This window comes from Mytilus californianus, unplaced genomic scaffold (assembly GCF_021869535.1).
Source record: "Mytilus californianus isolate M0D057914Y unplaced genomic scaffold, xbMytCali1.0.p SCAF_20, whole genome shotgun sequence".
In the NCBI taxonomy this organism is placed as follows: Eukaryota; Metazoa; Mollusca; class Bivalvia; order Mytilida; family Mytilidae; genus Mytilus; species Mytilus californianus.
In genome coordinates, this window is record NW_026262669.1 from 2,598,297 (window position 1) to 2,623,504 (window position 25,208).

General features: G+C 31.8%; 1 protein-coding gene across 1 annotated transcript; it reads left to right on the forward strand.

Annotated features, from left to right (window-relative positions):
- The first annotated feature begins 266 nt into the window (after positions 1–266).
- On the forward strand, positions 267–3,346 carry LOC127731696 (uncharacterized). The gene is made up of 3 exons (XM_052240482.1): positions 267–531; positions 2,065–2,459; positions 3,289–3,346. The coding sequence occupies exons 1-2, from the start codon at positions 291–293 to the stop codon at positions 2,448–2,450; spliced, it is 627 nt and encodes a 208-aa protein (XP_052096442.1). The 5' UTR covers positions 267–290; the 3' UTR covers positions 2,451–2,459; positions 3,289–3,346.
- Positions 3,347–25,208: the final 21,862 nt, after the last annotated feature.

Genomic DNA, 25,208 nt, shown 5'->3' on the forward strand with positions numbered 1-25,208 from the left:
CGTAGTTTATGATTATTAGAATACAATTGCATATAAAAAATCGTATAGTGCATCATAAAAAAGCGAGAAACATCTTTTTAGTTTCGGCAACACATTACTATTCTGTCATATTTTTGCTGTAATCATCAAATTTAAAACCACAAAAAAAAACAAATAAAAAACATAATTATTCATCATATATCAATGCTATTTTACTGTTAATAGTTGTTTTTTTTCAAAATAGTGATGGTATAAATAAAACTGATCAAAGGTTTATTATTACAGGTGGAATTAATCCAAAGTAAGCAACCATGGAAGTTTTAACATTACTGTTGGTAGCCGTTGTTGGAACTGTCTACGGAGCTAACGGTTATAGTGGCGGTTATAGTGGTGGCTATGGCGGGGGTATAGGCGGAATTGGAGGAGGAGTAGTTACTTTAGGGGGAGCCGGAGGAGGTGGAGGTGGAGGCGGAGGAGCAGGCATTGTTGTAGGTGGAGGTGTTGGTGGTTTAATCGGAGGTGGCGTCGGATATGGAGGTTTGGTCGGAGGACGTAAGAACATGTTAATATTTATCTCTTTAGTGACAATCATTAAGAAACTAAGTTAATAAATCTATCAAGATTAGTTGAACGAAAATGTATTTGGTCATTTTTTTTAAGTCCTTTTTGGGGGATATATCTCATCAACTAGTTCGGTTCGTATACATCGTTGGCTTTCATCATGTTCATATATTCCTAAATATGTGTTCCTGATGAAGGAAAACATCAGAAAAACTTTGGTAGATTGTTGTCTCATTGACAACCAAACCACATCTCCCTATTTTTCTATCAATTCGGTCTCAACCAGAAGTTTAATTGCATTAAGATTTCACCAACAACGATTAGGACACCCTTATCAATTCAATGTATTTTTGTTCATATTTAACACCTATAATATGTAATGCGTTATTTTGTTCTTAATCTAAATTTATTATACAACTACCAATATGTTATCAAAATATATATGTTTAAGAAAAAGAAATATACGAGATAATTGTATTAATCGTTTAAACTAAATGTATATTTTCCATGTTATTGGTCACAAAAGTTAGTGTTACCTGTTTTGAATATAGTTTTAAATCTAATTATTTGGTACATCTGTCTTACTAATTGTGTTGTATGCTTTCCTGTTCGTCTAATCAGATTAACGGTACACCAAACCACTAAACAATATGTTTGAAACTATGTAATGAAGCCTAGTAATTGCTTTGCTACGTTTTTGTTGTCAAATTGACATATTGTTATTGAAATTAACACACTGTTAATGACTTAACATAGCTAAAATCACGAAAGACTATACCATTTTGGTTCAGCAATCAAATACTGGAAATATACAAATGTTTGCGATGTTTTTATCATTGCAAATGTTGCAACGGAAATGAGTCGCAAAAAGAAGAGTCACCTTTTAAAATGTTATAGCATTAGCTACATGCACCATTAACTGAAACCGCAGTAATTAGTCTTGCATTTGTGTCCATTCTTTAAAATAGATACAGTATAGAAAGTAACGCAGCAATTTCTGAACTTACAATAGAACGAATAAATATGCAATTTACAACGTTAATTTGAAATTGTTACGTGTTATTGTCTGACCATATACAGGATGCCTAACTAGTGTTTTATTTACCATACCATAAAATTAAGAGAACATACGATACTTAAAAACGAATAAAACTTAAGTTACTAAAATGCGGGATGAGACCTAATCGAGGACGTTAAAAACTAATACTTAATTTTGGCTATTACAACGGGAACACGATTATTGTTGTCTGAGAAACACATAATCAATAATCTTCAAGATTACGGTAGCGGCAGTAAATCCCTAGCGATACAATTTAAACTTTCAATTTAAATAGTCAATCAACGAATATTTTTTTTTCCATATTAGGAAATAAAGTGAACAAAGATAAATGAGGTGCGTTTAAAAAGTACCGTAAGCTCATAGATTACACTCCTGCTATCTAATAGCTACATAACAGTTTTACTAATGAAAACATTAAAGAGCTTAACATTAATATACGATATATTTCATATGTTACATAACAGCTGGTCGTTGGTGTTGTACCTGTCGTCCTAAACTTTGCCGTAAGTGGGAGCTTACTTTGGACAAAAAATGCAGACTAACACCATTGTTCCCATTTCAATGGAATACCTGTTGTCAACGGTACCCATGGTGGGTAATCAACCGTAGCTACGGATATGGTGGTGGATATGGTAGTGGAATAGTTGGTGGAATAGGCGGAGGAGTAGGTGGTGGAGCAGGTGTTTTAATAGGTGGTGGTATAGGCGGAGGATTAGGTGGTGGAATAGGCGGAGGAGTAGGTGGTGGAGCAGGTGTTTTAATTGGTGGTGGTATAGGCGGAGGATTAGGTGGTGGAATAGGCGGAGGATTAGGTGGTGGAATAGGCGGAGGAAAAAAGTCATATTATTAAGCGAGAAAGGTATGTCCTATTCTAATTGTACGCATAACTTGTTTCTATTATCTGTGCCACAGATCCAAAATTCTTCTACATAAAAGAAAAGAAATGTCATTAATATTATTATTTGATGATATGTTGTTGTTTATCTGTAACTGTAAATAAAGACACACTAGGAGTACACCAATAAGATAGTATTCATCGACTTTCATATTAACCTTAACTAACAGGACGTCAACATACTGACTTTTGCAAAAGACATGTGTGTATCGAAAATGTCATTTCACCTGGATAAAACAAATGATATTGCAGCTTTACCCTGAATAAACGAATACACGTATTTCTGTAATGTATATGAAAATATAAGAGAAAAGGTAATAAAGTATCTTAAACAACACAGAACAGTTTGAAGAGCACATTGCTTCGTTGCTTTAAAAAATGGTTCAGAATATGTAACAAGTTATGACTGAAATTGTATGATTGATTCGTTGTTGTTTGTATAACGTCAAATGACAAATAGTAGATGTGTGTTTAAAACGACAAAACATTGTTTATTTTTTGTTTGCAAAGGTTTAGTAAAATAATTCATTTTTTTACAGAAATCTAAACTGCATCCTCCTCACGTAAAATGAAGTTGAGACAACTTGTCTGTTAATAACAAATAAGCATATTTTGCCGAAATTTGTTCTGATTATGTTTGTCTTCTAATTATGTTACCAACATATGCCTTGCGCACACACTATAAAATAATCATTATCGAAATTCTTGACTCCGTTGTTTACTAGTGCACAATTTAAACACCCTGTAATAAGAATACTGTTGAATCATTAATGCTATTTTTATTCTTTTGTAGGGTACCAAATGAAGATAACAGTATAACGCATTTTCTTCAATAAAATGTAGTTTGCATATTCACATTTTTCAAACTTCACTTACATCATGAGTGCCTTATTTGTTCTCCGGTTGAAATGTTTCTGTTTCTTTCTCATTTAGTTGATTACTCACTTGTCTGTAGTTGTCTAATGAAACGTGATCATAAAAAACGAAACAGTCTTAAGTGTTAACTTTTTTTTTAAACATCCTTGATTCGATTCCCAAAAAAAAGCAATATAAACAGTTCGTCATTAAAGTGATACCTTAAGTATACTAAAGAACATGGCTGTACATGTTTTATTAGTTTGCACTTACACTGATTACAGAAGTTGTTTGATAATACACAATCGACTGTTATCAAATTCGAGATTGATGTACATGTTTAGAAAAAGGGAGGCGAAGGATACCGAAGGGACATACAAACTCATAAGTTGGAATGAGAAGGATGAAGCTCTATGGTATCTTAAATCTCTAGTTCAGGTGGATATATTAATGTGACCAAATCAGAAGAATTTCGTTTGTTAATGAACAGTTTATCAATATACCTGTATGCAAAATTAAACGATCTAGCTTGTTTGATGTTCTTGTGTTTTACAACTGTCTGAAGAAACTCCGACTCACATGACTTAGGAACAAGGTCGGCAAAGATGGGTACACCGTTGTTTTTAATAAGTATGACAACAACCTGCTGAAAAACACTAACTTTAAATTCAATAAATATGTTGTCAATGAGAAACGCCAGCATACTGCTCAATTGTTCTACGGTGAGGCATGTTTCATTTTCATCCTTGTTTTTAAAAAAATATGCAGAATTCACTCCAATACGGGTCCATTTTTATAGAAGAAAGCATCGATGATTATTTCGTAAAGACGGATTAACACACATTTTTCTCTGATCAACCATCTCATTTATTTTATAACACCAGTTCAACGCATGTATATTTTTATAAAATTTCGTTCCATATCGTGGTCCGACTCATACATCATTTGAATATATTATTCTATAAATTTCATACTTTTGAACCGGTTTTCTTGATTTTCATTCATCAGGAAAGACAAACGCTCATTAGTTAGATACTGTATTCTATTGCAAACAAATAACCAGATAACCAGACAACTAGATTTTAACTTATTTAAACAGATCACTATTTCACTTGGAATACTTACAGGTAGACATTTCAAGCATGTAGAGGTAAACCAACATCACGAGCAGCACCTGCATATTGAGTATATATCTCTCAGTTGATACGCTATTCCGGGGTTACAATTCCTACCATGATTTTTTTGATAGATAGTTGCTGCTTACGAGGCAGCTTTTAAATAAAGAGTTCAATTTGTTGAAGTTGAAAATATTCCTTCATAAATGGTACGGACGCCATCACAAATCTGTTGACCGTTTATGGAATATCTGTTTCACAGGTGACGATGGATATATTCCAGGTGTCGTCATTACAATCCCGTCCGATTTTCGCCGATGTGACATACTGATTAAAACTGATCACCGGGTTTGTACTAAAATGAGCAACACGATAACTGCCACATAAGTCGCAGGATCTGCTAACTCGTTCGAAGCACCAAAACCCCAAATGTTTGGTAGGATTCAGTCTTTAGATTTCTATGTTCTGTTTGTGTACTGTTGTTTGTTTGTTGGTCTTGATATTTATGCCATGACGTTGTCAGTTTATTTACAATTTATGAGTATGAATGTCCTTTTAATATCTTTCGCCCCTCTTCCTAAACGACATGTTTATACACAAAATGCAAAAACGCTACATTGCTCCGAATTTCTAAAAGTATGAATTCAATTTACATTAAGACTATCCATGGGATATCATATTTGAGCTTTAGTTGTTTGATATCTTAAATTTCTCAATTCTGTATGAATATCATGATTTCTACAGATATAGCTGGATCAGAAAGACTAAATCGTATGAAAAGGCAATAATGTCCATACCAATGCAAAAAAAAAAAAAAAAAAAAAAAAAAATTTCAATTGCCAGATCTACATGTTGTAATCCTTGATAACATTGTTTCGGCTTGGACAAGCATGATATAGGTGTTATGAGTGTAAAACAAACACAACTCTATCAATTAATCCTCCTGATTATGATTGGTGATACATAACATTAGTGTACTACGGTAAAAACAAACATTGTTAGAGAGAATAAACAGTGAACGTAATAAATTTTCAGTTATCTTAAGCTACCATTCAAATCTTTATAATTTCTTATGATAACTCAATGATATATGAAAATCCTATGATATATATCGATATAATAAGTTTAATACGATATGTCGAAAGAGGGTATAGTATTGCTAAAACAACACGTCACCAACATTTTATTTTAAAAAGAAAACACATAAACACATTTATTTCTTTGAATTGTAAAAGTAAAGTATCTAAGATTCTGCAAACAATGTCAATACAATAAAAAAAGTCCCTTTTCCTCGTATTATCGCTGAAAATAATTGATGTTATAAATGTACCTCGTTGTGAATATAAGAAGGTATCTTCATTTGACGTACTATTATATTGTCGTTAATATTCACATTAAACTTGAATCAATCATGCAAAATAGACTTTAACTATTTATTTATCGCATGTTATTTGGAATAAACATCGAATATAACTGGTATTTTGTTGTTTAATTTGTTATTGTCATGTTTTGAAAAGTAAAAATGATGACTTTTTGGTTTTGTTGTATTAGTTTAAAATGACACTAAACCACAATTTATATTTGTAATTGTTTAGTTATACTTCCAAGGAGAATAACATAGAAAGTTCTGAAATATAATTTCTTGGATGTCGCCTCTTTTGGTAATTGTTTATTTCTTTTCTTTTTTTCTGTATTTTATTGTCATTTTATTTTAACGCATGATTGTGGAGAGGTCATTTAACTTGTATAACATTCTTGAATTATCTCGATTTCAAATATTGGCTTTTGAGCATCATTGATCCGAATTACATTTTCAAAACTTACTGTCATTATTGTTATTTTGTAACCGTCCTTATCGCAAACGGTATGTTTCCTAAAAAAAGTCAAAGAAAATATTTCCACCTTTAATTAATAATCCTCTTTTTTTCAGTTTTCTCCTTTCGGCAGTTATTCGTTAATACGTTCACCAAAGCTCACTCCTGATGTCTACATCTTAGTCAGCGTTAATCATAACCTCAATCTCAAATATAACATCAAAGTTATGTAATTCAAGTATTTATACCGTCAACCAAAACGATCGGAATCAGCTATTTAAATTCGAACTATTACTATTACTAATGAGTACTGGCATGAGTCAAACGTTCGATTCCACATGATAAAAAGTTAAATCACAAAAATACTGAACTCCGAGGGAAATTCAAAACGGAAAGTCCCTAATCAACTGGCAAAATCAAAAGCACAAACACATCAAACGAATGGACAACAACTGTCATATTTCCTGACTTGGTACAGGCATTTTCTTATGTAGAAAATGGTGGATTGAACCTGGTTTTATAGTGCTAAATCTCTCACTTGTATGACAGTCACATCAAATTCGGTTATCTTGACAACAATGCGTGAATAAAACAAACAAACATAACAAATGTCAAAATAGGGTTACAACAGTCAACATCGGGTCACAATCTTAATCACAACAAAAACAAACAAATATCTAACAAAGAAGCACAAAAAAGCATATATCACATTTAACAACCTCGTTCATTGCTTATTTATTTTTGTATTAATCAAGCCATAAAGGATCGAGAGATTTTAAGCAATGGGACCGAATCGTAATTTTAACATTAACTCTGGCGTAGAACCGCGTGTTTGACGTCAGAATGTAAACGTCACACAGGTAGAGATATAAGATAATGTTTTTGTTCAAAGTATGCAAAAATTAAAATAGATCAATAACACAATGGCGAGATGTTTAAAGGAGACATGACACGATTTTCAATTTGTGTTTCAAAATGTTCATTTATACTTAACTTTCCCCAAAAATACATCGATAGCAATATAAGTGTCAACTATGTAGGAAAACATGTATTTTATTGAGATTTTAATGCAACGATTTATCGACCTGTCAAATATGCATATTTCCATCCCGGAAGTCACTCAGAACGAGGCTACTACGTCAGTGGTTACATTCATTCATATTGACATATGGGTACAGCACAAATTTAGTTTCGATTATTATCCAACAAAACGCATGACAGTGACAAACAATGATTATGTGTGATGCCGATGGATTCAACAATATAATTAAAAGGAATATTCACATGATATTTTCTGTTTTTTAATGACATGCAGACTTAGAAGGCGTAAAGATGGGACTTTTTAACAAGCCCAAACTACACTTCTGTTCGCCCACTTTCATAAGAATTCCAGAGTTGGGGTCTCGGGTGCCATGCCATGAGTTCATCATAGGTCACAGGTGTACGGTACAGATGATTGAGTTTCGCAATTTCAGTTCTCGTTTGAAGTTGCAAACTTCAAGTGTTACTCCACATGGGGGATTGATAAAGACATATAGTGATTACGCAATATAACTTCATACGCTGTTTGTGTACATCATGGATGTTGGTTTTGCCGAGGGCACATGTGAGATTGGAATATATTATTGTTGTGTACAGAAAACAGGTAAAACTACCTGATCATATATGTTTAATGAATACCTGTAGTACGACCATACAATACCCTATGCACCACCAATTAAATACCCTTACCCGTGTTGATAACTAATAGACAACCTGTATATAGTTCTAATTTGTATTGCTTTTAAGAATATGCAGATATAAAAAGGTTTATAACAGATGCATTTTTTAATTGACCTCTTGAGATGGAAAGTAATATTCGTGTATGCTTGCAAGTCTATAACTTGATAAGAAATTGTTAGACATAAAGCATACAAAGCAACAAGGAAATGATACGAGAATGTGAATCATAAGTCTTTTACATTCTTTTTCTGACACATTCCCGATTTCCATTTTCAATTTTATTATATTGAACATCGAATATAATTATTGACAACTATTTAGTTGGTAAAGATTCAGATCATGAAAAACATTTCTTTTTAAAATGGAAACTTTATAATAAATGAAGAAAGTGTCGTTTACCGTACGGCCTCCAATAATGAGAAAACCCCATACCGTATATTCGGCTATAAAAGGTCTCAACGTGAAAATGTAAAACAGTTTTAACGAGAAAACTAACTTATTTATAACAAAATAATTTCCGTAGAAAAAAATTGAGAGACATGTATCAACGACAACAACTGATCTATATGCTCCTGATTTAAGACAAGTACATTCAAAATGTGTCGGTGGTATATGTTTGTGAGCGCCTACGGTACCCTCTCCCCCTCCCAACGTGTGACAGTGGTCTTACAGCAATTCATAAGAACTATACAAACCAGTCTAACGCAAACACAAAAGATCGGTACGAAGTAGAGAAACCACTAACGTTAAAACAATAGAGACAACGCACAAATACTGTTAGACAGATCAAAGCCAAGTACAGCTAATACACACCTCATGTTCTCGAAGACTGAAGTATGTTAAATGTAATTATTTTCCTGCTCAGTCCGATTGAAAATCTAACATTTATTCAAATGACCCCTTTTAGAAAAAAATATTTTGAAAGAACATTATGTGTTGCAAATATTTTCCTGGACTCAAGCGTTTTGCTGGTAGCAATAAACAAATTAATTGCAAAATGATATTTGGAAGAGAGGGGTGGAAATAAGTGAATTTGAATTTACTTTGTGTAATTCCTTAAACTTGAAGTTAGATTTATAAGGGTCTGGATGGAATAGTATACTTTAGAAGAGTAGTATAAATATATTAATTACTTCAACATAAGGTAGTTTTTCTTAGAAATGTATGATTTTTAAAGGTAAATAACATAACACGTCACTAAATCACACTACAGGTGCCTTCTTACCTTTCACCTGGTCAAGTATGCTATAGGTGTCAACATTTATTCACTAAAACAACAGCCTTCAATAAATGTTTTGTATTGTGTAAGTTTATACATTAGGTGAGACGTAAATAAAATATTGAATTGAATTGTTTACATAAAAGGGGGAAAGTAATACAATTGTTAATTGAATATCCTAATGCAGAAATAGTGTGATAAAGCTAGGATTTTTCACTATACAAATCCTTTGTGTGATGTATGGTTTCTAACCAAAAAAATTATAAGCATAACTTTTGGTGATAATTTATATCTATTAAAAGTCTCTATGTAATAAAAAAAAAAATAAAAACGGACACTTTGCGAACGCCTTATTTGACTTTTACTATCGTTTTTTTTTTTCTGCTTCTGGCGCACACATAATTATAACATTACCGTAACAGAGAGAGAAAAAAGAACAATTTGATCATCAATAATAAGAAATTTATATTTTCAATCATGATTAAAAAGTAGTTTTATTGAAATGATAAAATGCAGAAAGCGGTCTATTAAATTTATTCATCAGACAAACCAAATATATGTGGTAACAATCCGATCGGTATTGTCTGAAAAATCGTCGTTTTTGGACTCTTCGCATGAAGAATTAATATCCTGTTCTTGGTTATTTTTCACACACAATGTCTTAATAGTTTGTCAGTAATCTGGAAAAGTGCTGTCAATACCGTCCATAGTGTATCGACATCGTCCAGATAAGAGATATGTTCCCAGCTTGTAACCACTGACGTAAGCACGATCACGTGATCGTTATCTAATTAAAAATCGTTCTTAATGACAAGCGCTTGATTCTTTGACCAGAAAAATGCTGATTTATCAGGTTTTGACCAGCAAAATCGTACAAAACATGTTTTAAGAGTAATATTTATTAATTTAATAAAAAAAAAAAAAAATTTAAATCGTGTCATGTCTCCTTTGAAGTACAGAGACACGTCATATGTATCAAAGAAACATTTAAAGTCACACGGACAAAGCACATAAGTAAAAATGAAAAATAATACAAACAACACAATGACGGGATGCATAAGTACAGAGCCACGCCAAATGAATATCTCAGAAAACAGATCTAACAGTAAAAGTAATATAATAAAGACAAATAAAAGAACACTTTAACACGTTATTAAGATAATAAACAGCGTCAGTACGCATAATCTATACTTTAAGACCATAATCTATTATTTGAAAAGTTGATACGGAATATTTATCAACAGGGTCTTGGTACCTTCCGATGAACGTTTTTAGACAAAGGACGAGACGGTCTTTTTTTTCAAATATTTGCTTTTGAGCATCATTGATCCGAATTACATTTTCAAAACTTACTGTCATTATAGTTATGTTTTAACCGTCCTTATCGCAAACGGTATGTTCCTAAAAAAAGACAAAGAAAATATTTTCACCTTTAATTAATAATCCTCTTTTTTTCAGTTTTCTCCCTTCAGCAGTTATTCGTTAATGCGTTCACCAAAGCTCACTCCTGATGTCTACATCTTAGTCAGCGAATCCGTTAATCATAACCTCAATCTCAAATATAACATCAAAGTTATGTAATTCAGGTATTTATACCGTCAACCAAAACGATCGGAATCAGCTATTTAAATTCGAACTATTACTATTACTAATGAGTACTGGCATGAGTCAAACGTTCGATTCCACATGATAAAATGTTAAATCACAAAAATACTGAACTCCGAGGGAAATTCAAAACGGAAAGTCCCGAATCAACTGGCAAAATCAAAAGCACAAACACATCAAACGAATGGACAACAACTGTCATATTTCCTGACTTGGTACAGGCATTTTCTTATGTAGAAAATGGTGGATTGAACCTGGTTTTATAGTGCTAAACCTCTCACTTGTATGACAGTCGCATCAAATTCGATTAATTTGACAAAGATGCGTGAATAAAACAAACAAACATAAAAGGTAAAAATGTCAAAATAGGGTCACAGCAGTCAACATCGTGTCAAAATCTTAATCACAACAAAAACAAACAAATATCTAACAAAGAAGCACAAAAAAACATATATCATATTTAACAACCTCGTTCATTGCTTACTTATTTTTGTACTAATCAAGCCATAAAGGATCGAGAGATGTTAAGCAATGGGACCGAATCGTAATTTTAACATTAACTCTGGCAAAGAACCGCGCGTTTGACGTCAGAATGTAAACGTCACACAGGTAGAGATATAAGATAATTTTTTTCGCATGAAGAATTAATATCCTGTTCTTGGTTATTTTTCACACACAATATCTTTATAGTTTGTCAGTTATCAGGAAAAGTGCTGTCAATACCGTCCATAGTGTATCGACATCGTCCAGTTAAGAGACATTTTTCCAGCTTGTAACCACTGACGGAAGCACGATCACGTGATCGTTATCTAATTAAAAACCATTCTTAATGACAAGCGCTTGATTCTTTGACCAGAAAAATGCTGATTTATCAGGTTTTGACCAGCAAAATCGTACAAAACATGTTTAAAGACTAATATTTATTAATTAAATAAAAAAAATTTTTTTTTGAAAATCGTGTCATGTCTCCTTTAAAGTACAGAGACACGTCATATGTATCAAAGAAACATATAAAGTCACACGGACAAAGCACATAAGTAAAAATGAAAAATAATACAAACAACACAATGACGGGATGCATAAGTACAGAGCCACGCCAAATGTATATCACAGAAAACAGACCTAACAGTAAAAGTAATATAATAAAGACAAATAAAAGAACACTTTAAAAAGTTATTAAGATAATAAACAGCGTCAGTACGCATAATCTATACTTTAATACCATAATCTACTATTTGTGAAGTTGATACGGAATATTTATCAACAGGGTCTTGGTACCTTCCGATGAACGTTTTTAGAAAAAGGACGAGACGGTCTTTGACATACTCCTAGTTCATCAACTGTCTGCCAAGACACTGGTGACGTTTTACAAAGTCTGAGTAGGAGCTGCAAGCTCTTGCTTACCGAATAAGTTGGGAAATGTATATCTTATATGCAGATGAAGTTGGTATATTGCTACTAAGGTGGGGGAAATTGATAATTTTAAAATTAAAATCGTCTCGTTTGTCATAAATTCTGGTACTGAGATGACTGTGTATGTCCAATTTGAGGTATAAGTCTAAAAATAAGGCGGGTGAAGCGGCCATATCTGTTGTTTCTTTAATTTCTAGTTCTGGGGGATATTTAAATAGAACCCAATCAGAAAAGTTCGGATTGTTAATGGAAAGAACATCATCCATATATCTGAAAGTGAAATTAAATAATCTGGCTTCTTTAATCTTCTTGTTTTTGACAAGTGTCTGAAGGAACTCCGATTCATATGAAAATAAGAAGAGGTCGGCAAGGAGAGGCACACTGTTCGTTCCCATAGGAATGCCGACAATTTGTAGAAAAATTCTACCTCCAAATTCAACAGTGAGTAAACAGTTTCACAGTATTTCTAAAGACCCTCTTTCACTGCGGACAGTATTTTAGTCAATCTAATGGACAATTCTTTGGTGGAACATGCTGATCAGCCGGCAATGTACCGTTGTTTGTACAGAATTTTGTAAAGCTTAGGTATCCAATACAAACAAGATCAGTCCTCTGATTTGTTGTTCAATGTAATGCTCGTTGAAGCCACGAAGGACTTCGCCAAAATCTCATCCTTGTCAAATGATATGTCTGTGTATGTGGGATTACCTGAGCGCTCATTTATTCCTAATTCTTTCACAAGTCATTGGTAGTAATACGATTTACATACAAAGACAATATTATGAATGTCCCTTCAAACTATCTGTTTGATTCACCTTTGTGAACACACTATATTATAAAAGACAGTTTTTTAACGTCATTTGCATCTTTGATGTACAAACTATTAAAACGGATACCGTTAGTTATTATGTCTTAGTGCTATCAGACATGACACACAATGCTTGCGTAATGGTTTTTGTGGTCAGATAATATGTTAAATATGTATATCCATAATATAATCTTGTACATGTAAGAATAACAAAATCACGAATACACGATTCAAATATATATGTGTGATTAATCAATCGTATGGACATATAATCAAGGATACAAAGCCAAAGGTTATATTCTAGTATGCCGAAATAACAGGCGGACAATTACAAATAAATCTTTACCCTCATACACTCATACACGATTCAAATACATATGTGTGATTAATCAATCGTATGGAAAAAAATCAACGATACAAAGCCAAGTAGAAGACAAAAAAAAAAAGAACAAGAAAAAGATATAAAACGTAACATAGAAAAGAAAAGACTGAGCAACAAGAACCCAATCACATTATTATACAGGGATCTCGGTCACAAAGCTTTCTCTACTACTCGGAGTACAAAGTGTGTTTTTGAAATGAAAATTCCATTATTGTGTTATGTATTTTTTGTGTCTGAGTACGATAATCATGATCGAAATATGTACGACCGAAAGTCCAGATATCAAACATAACATTGGTTCAAGATTTAAACAAGACTAAATCAAATACATTGTTGGAGAATATCAAAAACCGACCATCTTTAAATTGTGCCCAGGCCATCTATGACTGGAGAAATAATGTAAGCAAACTAGGACTTGTTTCTATCTTAAGGTACTTCATTATTTAAAAAAAAAACAAAAATGAAGTATAAGCAGTTGAACTTTTTTTATAATGCAGGTTTTAGACGATATCTTTTTTGAGTCCAATTCAAATAATTTAACTTTTTCTTCACTATATCAGAACAAACTGATCAAAAATAAAATCTGCAAAATCTTAAGATGGCATATGAAATATGTTAATGAAAAAAAAAACTTTTACTGAGTAAGTTACAGATCATATCGTTCCAACAAGTATACAGTAGAATATGCTACATGAAAAAAGTGTATCTGAGATCAAGGGCTAGACATGACAATAGGAAATAAAGATGGGGACCTGGACTGTAAATATGAAACAGTCAATATGCATTATTAATTTTCATCAAAATGGTTTTGATATCTCGAAATTTTAAAAGCATATTTTTTTTTTAAAGAAAGAAGTGAAACAAGGTAACAATGCTATCATTTGTTCACTAAAGGTTGGAATATGGCAGCGTTGAAAAAGTTTGTTGGCGCCAAACCATCTTCGTAACCTAGGGGAATTAGTGTTACAGTTCAACATCAAAACCAACTATAACAATACTTGAAAAGGGTTTAACGTATTAGATCAATACGAGGCAGAAAAAAACATCTTACAAAAACACAAACTTTTTGTCAGTCTATTAGGTGTAATACCACCATTGATTTTCCCATATATGTCTTTGTTAAATTTGCACTTTTTAAAAAATTATGCAGAATTTATCTTCGTTTTAAATAAAGAAATACTTGGCATGAGTAAAGTTTTATCCTGTCTCGTACTATATAAAAAAATTCACATAACATTTCATTGTATATAGGAACAAAACCATCACTGGGAGTTAATCAATCAAATGTTCACTTCTTTTTTACCTGTGTACAAGCTTTAGTAGCAATGTAACCTCAAGTTTCCAAAAATATTCTATAGAAACCCCAAATAAAAATAATGGTGCTTTGAAATACCCAAGATATATGTTTATGACCCAAAATCTTTTACTGCAATGAAATGTAGGATGAATTACTTACAACTGTCAAATTCAAGGGAATATTTTTTCTGACCCTTTTTCGTATGCAACCGGACGTACTATGATTTAGTGGTATTACACCTAAAGAAGACTTTTTTTGTTGAAGAAACTGAATGTGACTTTTTCCCTTTGTAATACTGGTTATTTCAAGCATTACTGTCAAGTTTTGTCATAATCAGTTCAATAGTTTGAGAAAAATCTAGTATAGTGTAAGACGACATGTACAGCGATTCGAGCAAAATTTCTTCGAAAAATCAAATTCAGGCCGCATCATGATAGAATATAGTGTGGACCAATAAAGTATCAAATATTTATCCCATCTGCCTACAAACAGTTGAATACGATACATAAATGACTTAAGGATGATAAATACCACTTATGGACCTCATTGTCTCCATTATAAGGTCTCTTTTGCTCCATGTATACCTCTAATTTCCTCAAAATTTCATCTTTTTAGGCCAATAGATAAAAATTTTGGGGTAACTTTCACTCATTTATGATAGAAATCTTAAAATAAATGAGTAATTGAAGTACTTAAGCTGAATGAACTCTTCATATAAAAATTAACTCTCTCCAAGGAGGTTTCAATAATTCCTTACGTAAAACTTGAATTTAAGCCGCGTTCCAGAGAAGGACATATAAAGCTTCTCTTTCAGTGAATAATTTGTTGTTATTGCTTTAAAAAATAATTTCATTTACTGATGATTATATATTTATTAAATTATTACTTAGGAGAACGTTTAAAGCAGAATATAAAAAAATAAGGAGAAGCAGCTCCCCAAAACACTAAGTATATCTAGCTCTGTCTACTAATAATCATGGTTGAGTCCTATATCAAGGAAATTTTCTCATAAAATGTGTTTTTGAGACTCAATCTACTCAAAATATTTCAGTTTTTGTAATATTTCATTTAAATAGCAAGAAATTTTAACAAATGAAAGTACTCAGAAGGTCAAAAGTGCATATGCATCTTCCCATATTAGGTTTAATACCACCATTGATTTTCCCATATTAGTCTTTGTTAAATTTGCACTCTTCAAAAATTTGTGCAGAATTTATCTTTATTTCAAATAAAGAAATACTTGGCATGAGTAAAGTTTTATCCTGTCTAGTACTATGGAAAAAAATTCACATAACATTTCATTGTATATAAGAAAATAACCATCACTGGAAGCTAACCAATCAAATATTCACCTCTTTTTTACCTGTGTACAATCGTTAGTAACCATTTAACATCAAGGTTCCAAAATATTCTATAGAAACCCCAAACAAAAATAATGGTGCTTTGAAATACCCAAGATATATGTTTATGACCCAAAATCTTTTACTGCAATGAAATGTAGGATGAATTACTTACAACTGTCAAATTCAAGGGAATATTTTTTTTGACCCTTTTTCGTATGCAACCGGACGTACTATGATTTAGTGGTATTACACCTAAAGAAGACTTTTTTGTTGAATAAACTGAATGTGACTTTTTCCCTTTGTAATACTGGTTATTTCAAGCATTACTGTCAAGTTTTGTCATAATCAGTTCAATAGTTTGAGAAAAATCTAGTATAATGTAAGACGACATGTACAGCGATTCGAGCAAAATTTGTTTTGAAATAACCAAGACCCTTTTTCGTATGCAACCGGATGTGACGTACTATGATTTGGTGGTATAACATCTTTATGCAATAGCGTTGTCAGTTTATTTTGAACATGTGCGTTTGAATTTTCAATTGGTATAGTTAGCCCCTGTTTTACTAGTCCCGTAGTTGTATATGATAAGATGACACATCAGAGATAAAATAAGTTGTGCATTCTCATCTGTATATAATTGAGTTTGTAATAACGAAATATTTATGTGTACTGTACTCTATATTCTTGACATCAATTTTTTGTCTAAGACAGTCAATCTCAATCAGTTATAAATTTCAAGGTGATTGATAAAGAGGAAACTGAAAAAAGTACACTGTGATGAGATACTACATTTAAAATGTCAAATCATTTTTTATAGTAAATACTGAATTTAAAACAGGTTAAAATACACATGATTTGTTTTGTTTCTTTTTTTAATGAATTTTATGAAATAATCATGAATACTATATACATTTGAAATTCTATATATATTATGTATGGAAACAATTTTGCTTTTTAAATAATTATACTGTGTATCTAACAGTTATTGTTAAGTAGTACCCATTACATATAACACACGTAGTTGCTAAATCATTAATAAAAAACAAAACCTATATTTGCTATTTTTGAAACGTGTACTTTTGTTGTAAAAACTTTATTCACAAAAAGACCAAGGTCAAAAGTGTTTCAAAAATGTCTCTTTTAGTTCCTATAGAAACAATGTTTTTATCGTGTCAAAATTGAATGATTTTTTTCATTTCTTGAAATAATTATGAAATATATTTATGATTTATATTTTCGGAAAATCACTATGAAATGAGTTTCTGATCGTACAAATCATAATTATGGCTATATAGGAACAAGGTAATCTTTATATTAACATTTTTAATATGTAAATGATGGTATAAGATTTAGCATATATCTGTTCATTAACGTTTCCTTTTGTGTTATAAACATGATACATTAGTATCGTGACCATCGGCAATTGTTAAGCTAAAACATAAAGACACAGCTAATTCAGCAAACAAATAACAGACTAAAATGCAAAGGTTGTAAAACACTACTCAACGATTCTTATAGAAAGACTGGGATAACATAACACTAAATAAATCTCATTTAGAGATAGTATCTAATATCACCGACAGTTCAAAGGTAAAAATACCGACTCAGTAATAGTAATTATACATGTACTAGTGATGTGAGTGACCATGGCTTCTAGTATTATAACCGACAGAAGGCACACATATGAAATGGTTCAAAAGTGTTAACAAGTACAACTACATTCTAAAGTTGACATTCCTAACTAGCTAACACAATGCTGCAAATACAGAACATTACAACGGGGGATATGTTAGGCGTTTCACTTATTCATATCAAATAACATATTCTTGTCATAGTCAATGAGGGTCTTAACATAATCTGAAGAAAAAACAATACCCACCAGAATTTTTTTGTATGTAGACTCCTCAGAAGAAATATCTAATTCGTTAAATTGTTTATGAGTTTCAAACTGTTAGCTTTTAGTTTTAAAGATGTCATATTCTTGTATTAACCCATTTCATGAAATATAGAAGACCAAATTAAGAACAAAGTGAGAGAGATGCATGTTTAACTCAGGATTACGATTACGATGTGTATCTAATGTTTCATTGTTTGGATTTGTTGCTTATGTGATCGTTTTACTGTCATTTAAGTTTGCTGTATTTATCGCCAAGCACATGCATGTGTTGACTGATAATGTACATATCAGAGGAGACAAGTATGTTAAAAAATACAGGTTATCTAAAGGCATTCAAAAATGAACAAAACCAATACCATATAGCTAAACAGGCTTTGGCTCTGCTAACCTGCACATGTTTTTTTCAGAACTTTTAATCGACGTTCAATTGGATGTTTGTGATAATCTAGGTAAATACTCCTTCTTACTTGATTTGAAAACATAGGCGTATTAATTCTAGGGAAAAGCCTTCTAATATGTATCATGCTGTGTTTGTTTATCAAGAACATGGTGCTATTAATATGAGATACAATCGAATATAAAAAATGACATTCTTAGATTCCTCAAATATAAAAGTCACACTTATTGATCTTTTTTTTTAAGTAAAACAATGTTTTAGTATAAGTTAAACAAAATGTTTAAAGAGTTTCCAAAATGTATACTTGTCTGCTACTCCTTCCCCCATATCCGAGATAGACAAGGTAGCCGTACGTACGTGAACACGTGACAAAGGTACGTGCAATATATTTACTTTCATGCTTCCAAAACGCTTTTTTTTTCTGTATTTAGTGGGGATATGTTTTTACATCTACATTTGTATATATACTATTTGAATACAACAAAATATTATTAACTGTTTTACTGTTGATAGAATCCTCAGACACACCTGAAATGACTTCTTTTGTACTCAAAGGCAGGAGAATGCCATAATTTTTAATCCAGTCAATAATGGATAGCCAGAAGTTTTGTGTAACATTGCATTTCCAAAAAATGTGAAAATCATTTTCTTTAATTTGTGAACAAAATGTATATAGTTCAGTTTAGTTTAATTTACATTTCAATAAAATGAATTAACTTGTAGAATCCTATGAACAATCTCAAATTGAAAGTTGTGTTAAAAAGAATTTCTGGTTTTAATGGAATAAATAGCATTTCTTATCTTCAATATGCATATTTAAATCTATTTCCCATTTTTTACGGGAAGATAAAGATAACACTTTATTGTCCTCCAATAATAATTTATAGAAAAATTTACAAGATTCTGGTTCCTTTTTAACTTTATCTATTAATTTATTTTCAATAATATCTAGTTTTGAACTACCTTCTATCATACTTTTCCATCTATTTGGAATAGCACTTAAAATACCATAAAACTCTACAAAATTAGTATTGATATTATACTTTTATTTAAATACATCACATGATAATAATGTATTATTATCTGACACCAGATCATTAATAAAGAATATACAATTTTCAATATATTTGAACTTAAAAACACCTTGCCATCTATTTTGATGTTTGGATTTAACCATATGGTCTGGGCCAGAATATCAGTATTGTTTTCAACTTTAAGCTTATTTTTTAACTTGGAACAATATATCAGGATATCATGCCAAAAGGGATTGACTTTTTCAGCTAAATTAAGCAATCCATCTTGACTTGAGTGTAAAATTTTGTCCCCCCCCCCCCCCCCCCCCCAACTTGTAACTAAGCAGCAAGACTTTCCAAGGAGAGTAATTTTGGGGATCTAATAATTTATACAGCCAAGACATTTGTACACTAAAGCAAAACTAATAAATACTAGGCATCTTAAGACCATCATCACAGTGTTCGGACATTATCACTGCCCTTTTCACTTTATCAGGTTTTCCTTTCCACAAAAAAATTGAAAAAAAATATTCTGAATCTCCTTAAAAACCCCTTCTGTGGGGTTAGGAAGGACAGTCAGAACTTGAACCAAAATGGGAAGCGCTAAAATTTTAATAACTACAACCCTTCCAATATATGTTAGTTCTCTATAAACCCAAGTATTGAGCAATGGCTTGATACTGTTTATCTTGACCGTAAAATTACATAGAGTCTGATCCACTTTAGCAAGCTCAAACCAAATACCTAATAGTTTGAACCTCTCAGAATGGTATCAAACAAGATTTTTTTTTCTGGCAAAAGTTTTTTCATACTACCCTTTTTTCCCAATGGAAAAAAGTGTAATATGGATTGACCCAATCCATACGGTATCGGTTTTGTCAACATTACACCTAAGTCCAGCATATTCTGAAAATTTATCAAACAAATATAAACATTGATTTAGGGACTTTTGGTCCCATCCAGGACTACGGAAGAATCGACAGCGTATTGACGCAACAAAAATTCAGAGTCATTGATTGTTACACCAGCAACATCAGGGTCATTTTTGTTAGCTGCACTTACTAATTCAAGCACTAAAATACATAGATAAGGAGACAGAGGATCCCCTTGACGGATCTCCCTTTTCAATGAAAACAATTCTGAAATATAACCGTTATGTAACACTGCACTAGAGGCATCACAGTAACATGCCTTAATCCAACTTATAAATGTATGGTCAAAGCCATAAAACTGCAAAGCTTCTAGTATAAAAGACCACTCGACTGTGTCGAAAGCCTTTTCAAAATCGACTAAAAGTAAAAGTCCAGGAATGTCGTCTTCCTCCATCTTTTCCATCAGATCATAAATAAATCTAGTACATTCGCCTATATACCTACCTTAAAGAAAACTTTATTTTGTGTTTGACTTATTATGTTTACCAAGACCTTTTTGAGTCTTTTTGCTAGACTTGCTGTAGCAATCTTTTAGACTACACACAACAGTGTGATAGGTCGCCAGTTCTTTAGATAAAATTTTGACTTACCCTCCTTTGGTATACAATTAATGAGTCCATGTCTTTGAGTGTTAGAGAACTTTCCATATTCTAAAGCCTCATTTAAACATCTTACCAGTGGTATTTTAATGTCATTCCAAAAGAATTTATAAAACTCAACAGTGAATCCATCTATACCAGTTCTTCATATGTTTAAGAGAAGACAGACATTCCTGCACTGATAAAGGTCCCTCGCATGAACCCACCTCTTCCTCATTAGGTTTTGTAATAAAAGGACTTTCATACTGAAGAAATGTGTTCCTGTGAGTTTCAAGTAACAATGGGTTAGAACTAGTATTCAATTTTTTATAAAATTTTTTATAAAATTGTTTTTGTTCATTTCTTATAATACATGGATTTTTTTTAACTCAGATTCGTCCTCCAGAATAAGTTTGGGAATAATTTTTTCAGTGTAATGTTTTTTTTCCAAATTACAAAAATAGTTACTTCCCTTTTCCCCCTCTACTTGCCATCTTGTCTTTGCTCTTGTAATTATCCCTTTTACATTTTTTTTCCCTAATAATTTTTAATTCTAGTTCTAATCCTTCCCTTTCTTGGTTTACTGATGGCAAGTTATTATCTATGACTTTGTTATTTAATAATAATATCTTATACACCAATTCTTTTTCTTTTTTATTTTCTTCCTTCTTCTGAAATGACGAAAATGAGATGGCAGATCCGCGAACTTTCATCTTACTCATATCCCATAGAAGCTGAAAGCTTATAATAAACTGTGTATCCTCTGTCTCAATGTCCATAGATGCATCAGACTCATATTCTTCAATGACAGTTTTGATGTCCACTTTAATTTTTTCAATAAATTCAGTTTCCCTCAAAAGACTGTTATTGAATTTCAAAGTACCCTTACCTCTAATCTGGCTTGAAAATCTTCAATTAATAAGTACCGGAGAATGATCCGATCTATACCCAATCCCTACATCTGATGAGATAACAAATACTTCTATAGCAGAGGGGATCATGAAGTAGTCGAAACGACCTTGTTTGTGATCTTGACCCTGCCATAAGTTCCTCTTTTCAAAATAATGTTGCAGGCGCCATACATCTAATAAATCAAGGTCATGCATGACCTCATGTATCTTGGCTTTTGACTGGGTGTTATTTTTATTTCTGTAATATAATGTGTCCATGTCATAATCTCGAACAACATTCCAATCTACAACAACTACAATTGACGAATTGCCATAGTTGGATATTTTGTTTTTTATGTTCTCAACAAAAGACTGGTTGATCATGATTTGGTCCATATATTGCTGCCAAAGTTATACGGTAGTCCTGAATGGTGATATATAATATAATAAAATTACCAGACAAATTTATAGTTTCCCATGGATCTTAAATTCAAAAGTATTTTTGAAAGGAATAGCTACCCCTCTACTTTTACTAGAATAAGAACTAAATTTCGCCACATATCCTCATTCATGCATCCATTGTTTTTCTTTTTCAGATGTGCTATGGGTGTCTACTAATATAATCATATCATATAAGTCCTTATATTTTGTAAATATATCAATTCTTTTAACTGTTTCTGATAACCCCCTGCAGTTTACACTACCAATAGTTATAGTCGACATAATATAATAAGGTTGTTAAACAAGAATAGCTTAAATAATACTAAACATAAATATCTATAAGCCCAATATATCCAAGCAGCGTCAACAAAACATACACATGGGTATCTATATGTAAAAGGTTTTTCACAATGTTTCATTTTTTTACTTAGAGTTACCCCCGACCCCCAAAAAACTTTTGTCGAGAGCATCCTAGTATAAATAAAATTAGCAAATATTTGTTGTGCTAAAGTAATAACTGAAAGATATATAAAAAAAGTACTGTAAAACTTCATTTGTGTACTTCGATTTACACGTTTTAATATTTAAATTTGTGTATCGTTTGTTTTAAAGAGAAGACATACAAAAGAAAAGCAAATAATAATAATAATAATCCACATGCTAAATAATAATCAACATGCTAGATAAAAGAAAAAAAAATAACGAAAAAAAATAATAAAACAAAACATAAGAGCAACAACACCGCATATTTACCAACACACATACATGTCTTCATATAATTGTAAACACAACACATACAAATATACACATACATATGCACCCCTGCATCCTGATACAAGACCAACAATCTGTATACAAATGAATCAATACTGCTGACCCCCATCTTAACTCTGCATGCAGATCTCGCATATCAGTGTTATTTATCCAGAATAAAACTAGCACTTAAAAACTTATTGTCTGATAAACTGTATTGACAAGGGTTTCTTTTATATGTGTTTGTTTACTAATCTCACAACACAATGTGCATGGATTTCTCTGAAGTATGTACCTGGTCAAATGTATAGTACATTCTTTTAACGGTTCCTTATTATCGTATAGAACAAATAAGATTTTACTTCTGTTTCCAAGAGGAAACAGTGTTCGGCACATTCTTACATATCGATTACTTCTTATCAATAATATTAAAAATGTGTATTGTACATGTGTTGTTTTTGTTAAAATCTCTACCGGACTTATATGTTGTTGTCTTGTTTTGTACACTAGGTTTTTCCTTATCTTGGTACTCTATGGTTCATGTTCTGTGTAAGTGTGTACTTGTGTAATATATTAGAACTGTTTTTTTATCTTTCTGTTGCTTTCATTTTTGCTTCGCATCATGGTGCGGAGCAATCAGTCGATAAACACACCATCTTGAAATAATTACTTATCACAATTAGATTATGATTGGTTGCTTTATGATGCGGCTGAGATACAGCAACAGCTATTGGCTTAAATGAGATAAAGAATTACAGACTTTTCTCGTCTCATGATAAGACATCAAATGCCGGAAAACTAACTATGTGTATTTCAGTTCCGATCAACTGTCATTAATTCAAGTTCGTTTAATTATGCATATATAGCACACTGAAATTCAATATTGAAATAGCAATTTTTAATACGTTTATTTCCTTTGTTAATCTGCAATATGCACGATTTGTTTTGCTAAACAATGTTCCTATACAATGTTTACAAAAAAGCATTATCTGTATCTTATAACTTCTGCCAATCTAGGCACACCTCCAGAGAGACACACCTCCAGAATCGTGTTTATTTGTAAATGTTTTAATTTTCAACAAGTACAGTGAACATAACTTTCGGTTGAACTAGTCTTTGTTTACTCCCGGGTTTAGATTGTTATTGTCTTCATCACTCGAAATCATGTTACTCTTAATCACTATACCTAAACATTCATATATATCTAAATAAATTATATACGGAACTAGCAATCAAAATCGCAAGTCAATGACCAGCTGAAAAAAATAGAAAACCACACTCCAGAAAAACACATTGATAACTTAACACCGAACAGCCAGTTTAAAATTTCAGAAAAGATCATATTAATATATAAACAAACATGGATATTCCAAGTCTTAGACATCCATTTTATATCAATCAACATCTAAAAATACCACATTTTAAATAATAAATCAACAACCACATGCACACATGTTACCTTAAAGTCCACAGCTTTTTAGAAATCTCAAACTTGTAAGGTATTGATTTGTCGTTGGTTGTTTTCTTTAAGCTTGTTTACCCTCTCTTTGTATCTTCTCCTATATTCTATGTCTTATTTGCAATTGTTTAATAGTCCATATCATAATGTCATAATATATACTTTACAAAATATTCTTCCTTAGTAGAATAGTTGACGTGCTGTGTTGTGTTAACATTGTAAAAATTATTTGTGCTTTTACTGGCAGGTGACATCATTCATTTCCTCGAATGCAACTCAACTGGTATACTGAAAACGTCTTAACGTATTTGAAAATAACTTTTAACAGTCGAAAGCTAGATGGTGACTGTTGTTACTACTTGTGAGTGCAGATCTAGATATATAAATGAACAAAATGTTTTCCTTGGAACTGCAAAAAACGACTTGTTTATCCTACACATGTTTTCTTTGATTTATCAAAAAAAAAAAAAAAAAAAAAAAAAACGTGTAGTCAATAAAGGCAACAAGTATACCGCTGTTCAAAAGTCATAAATTGATTGAGAGAAAACACATCCGGGTAGCAAATTAAAACCAAGGGAAACACATAAACTATAAGAGGAAAAGAACGGAACAATAAAAACACTGAAATGCAACAAAAACAAACGCCAGCATACATAGAAACGAACTATTTGATAACAACTGCCATATTCCTGACTTGGAGCAGGACATTTTAAAAACAAATGGTGGGTTGAACCTGGTTTTATGGATAGCCAAACCCGCTTATATGGCAATGTTAAATAT

What these genes read in the sequence shown, in the direction of transcription:
- LOC127731696 (XM_052240482.1), top strand. Translation starts at nt 291, where the DNA reads ATGGAAGTTTTAACATTACTGTTGGTAGCCGTTGTTGGAACTGTCTAC. An exon ending in TGGAGGTTTGGTCGGAGGAC is followed by an intron (nt 532 to 2,064) that starts GTAAGAACATGT and finishes GTTACATAACAG; the next exon opens with CTGGTCGTTGGTGTTGTACC.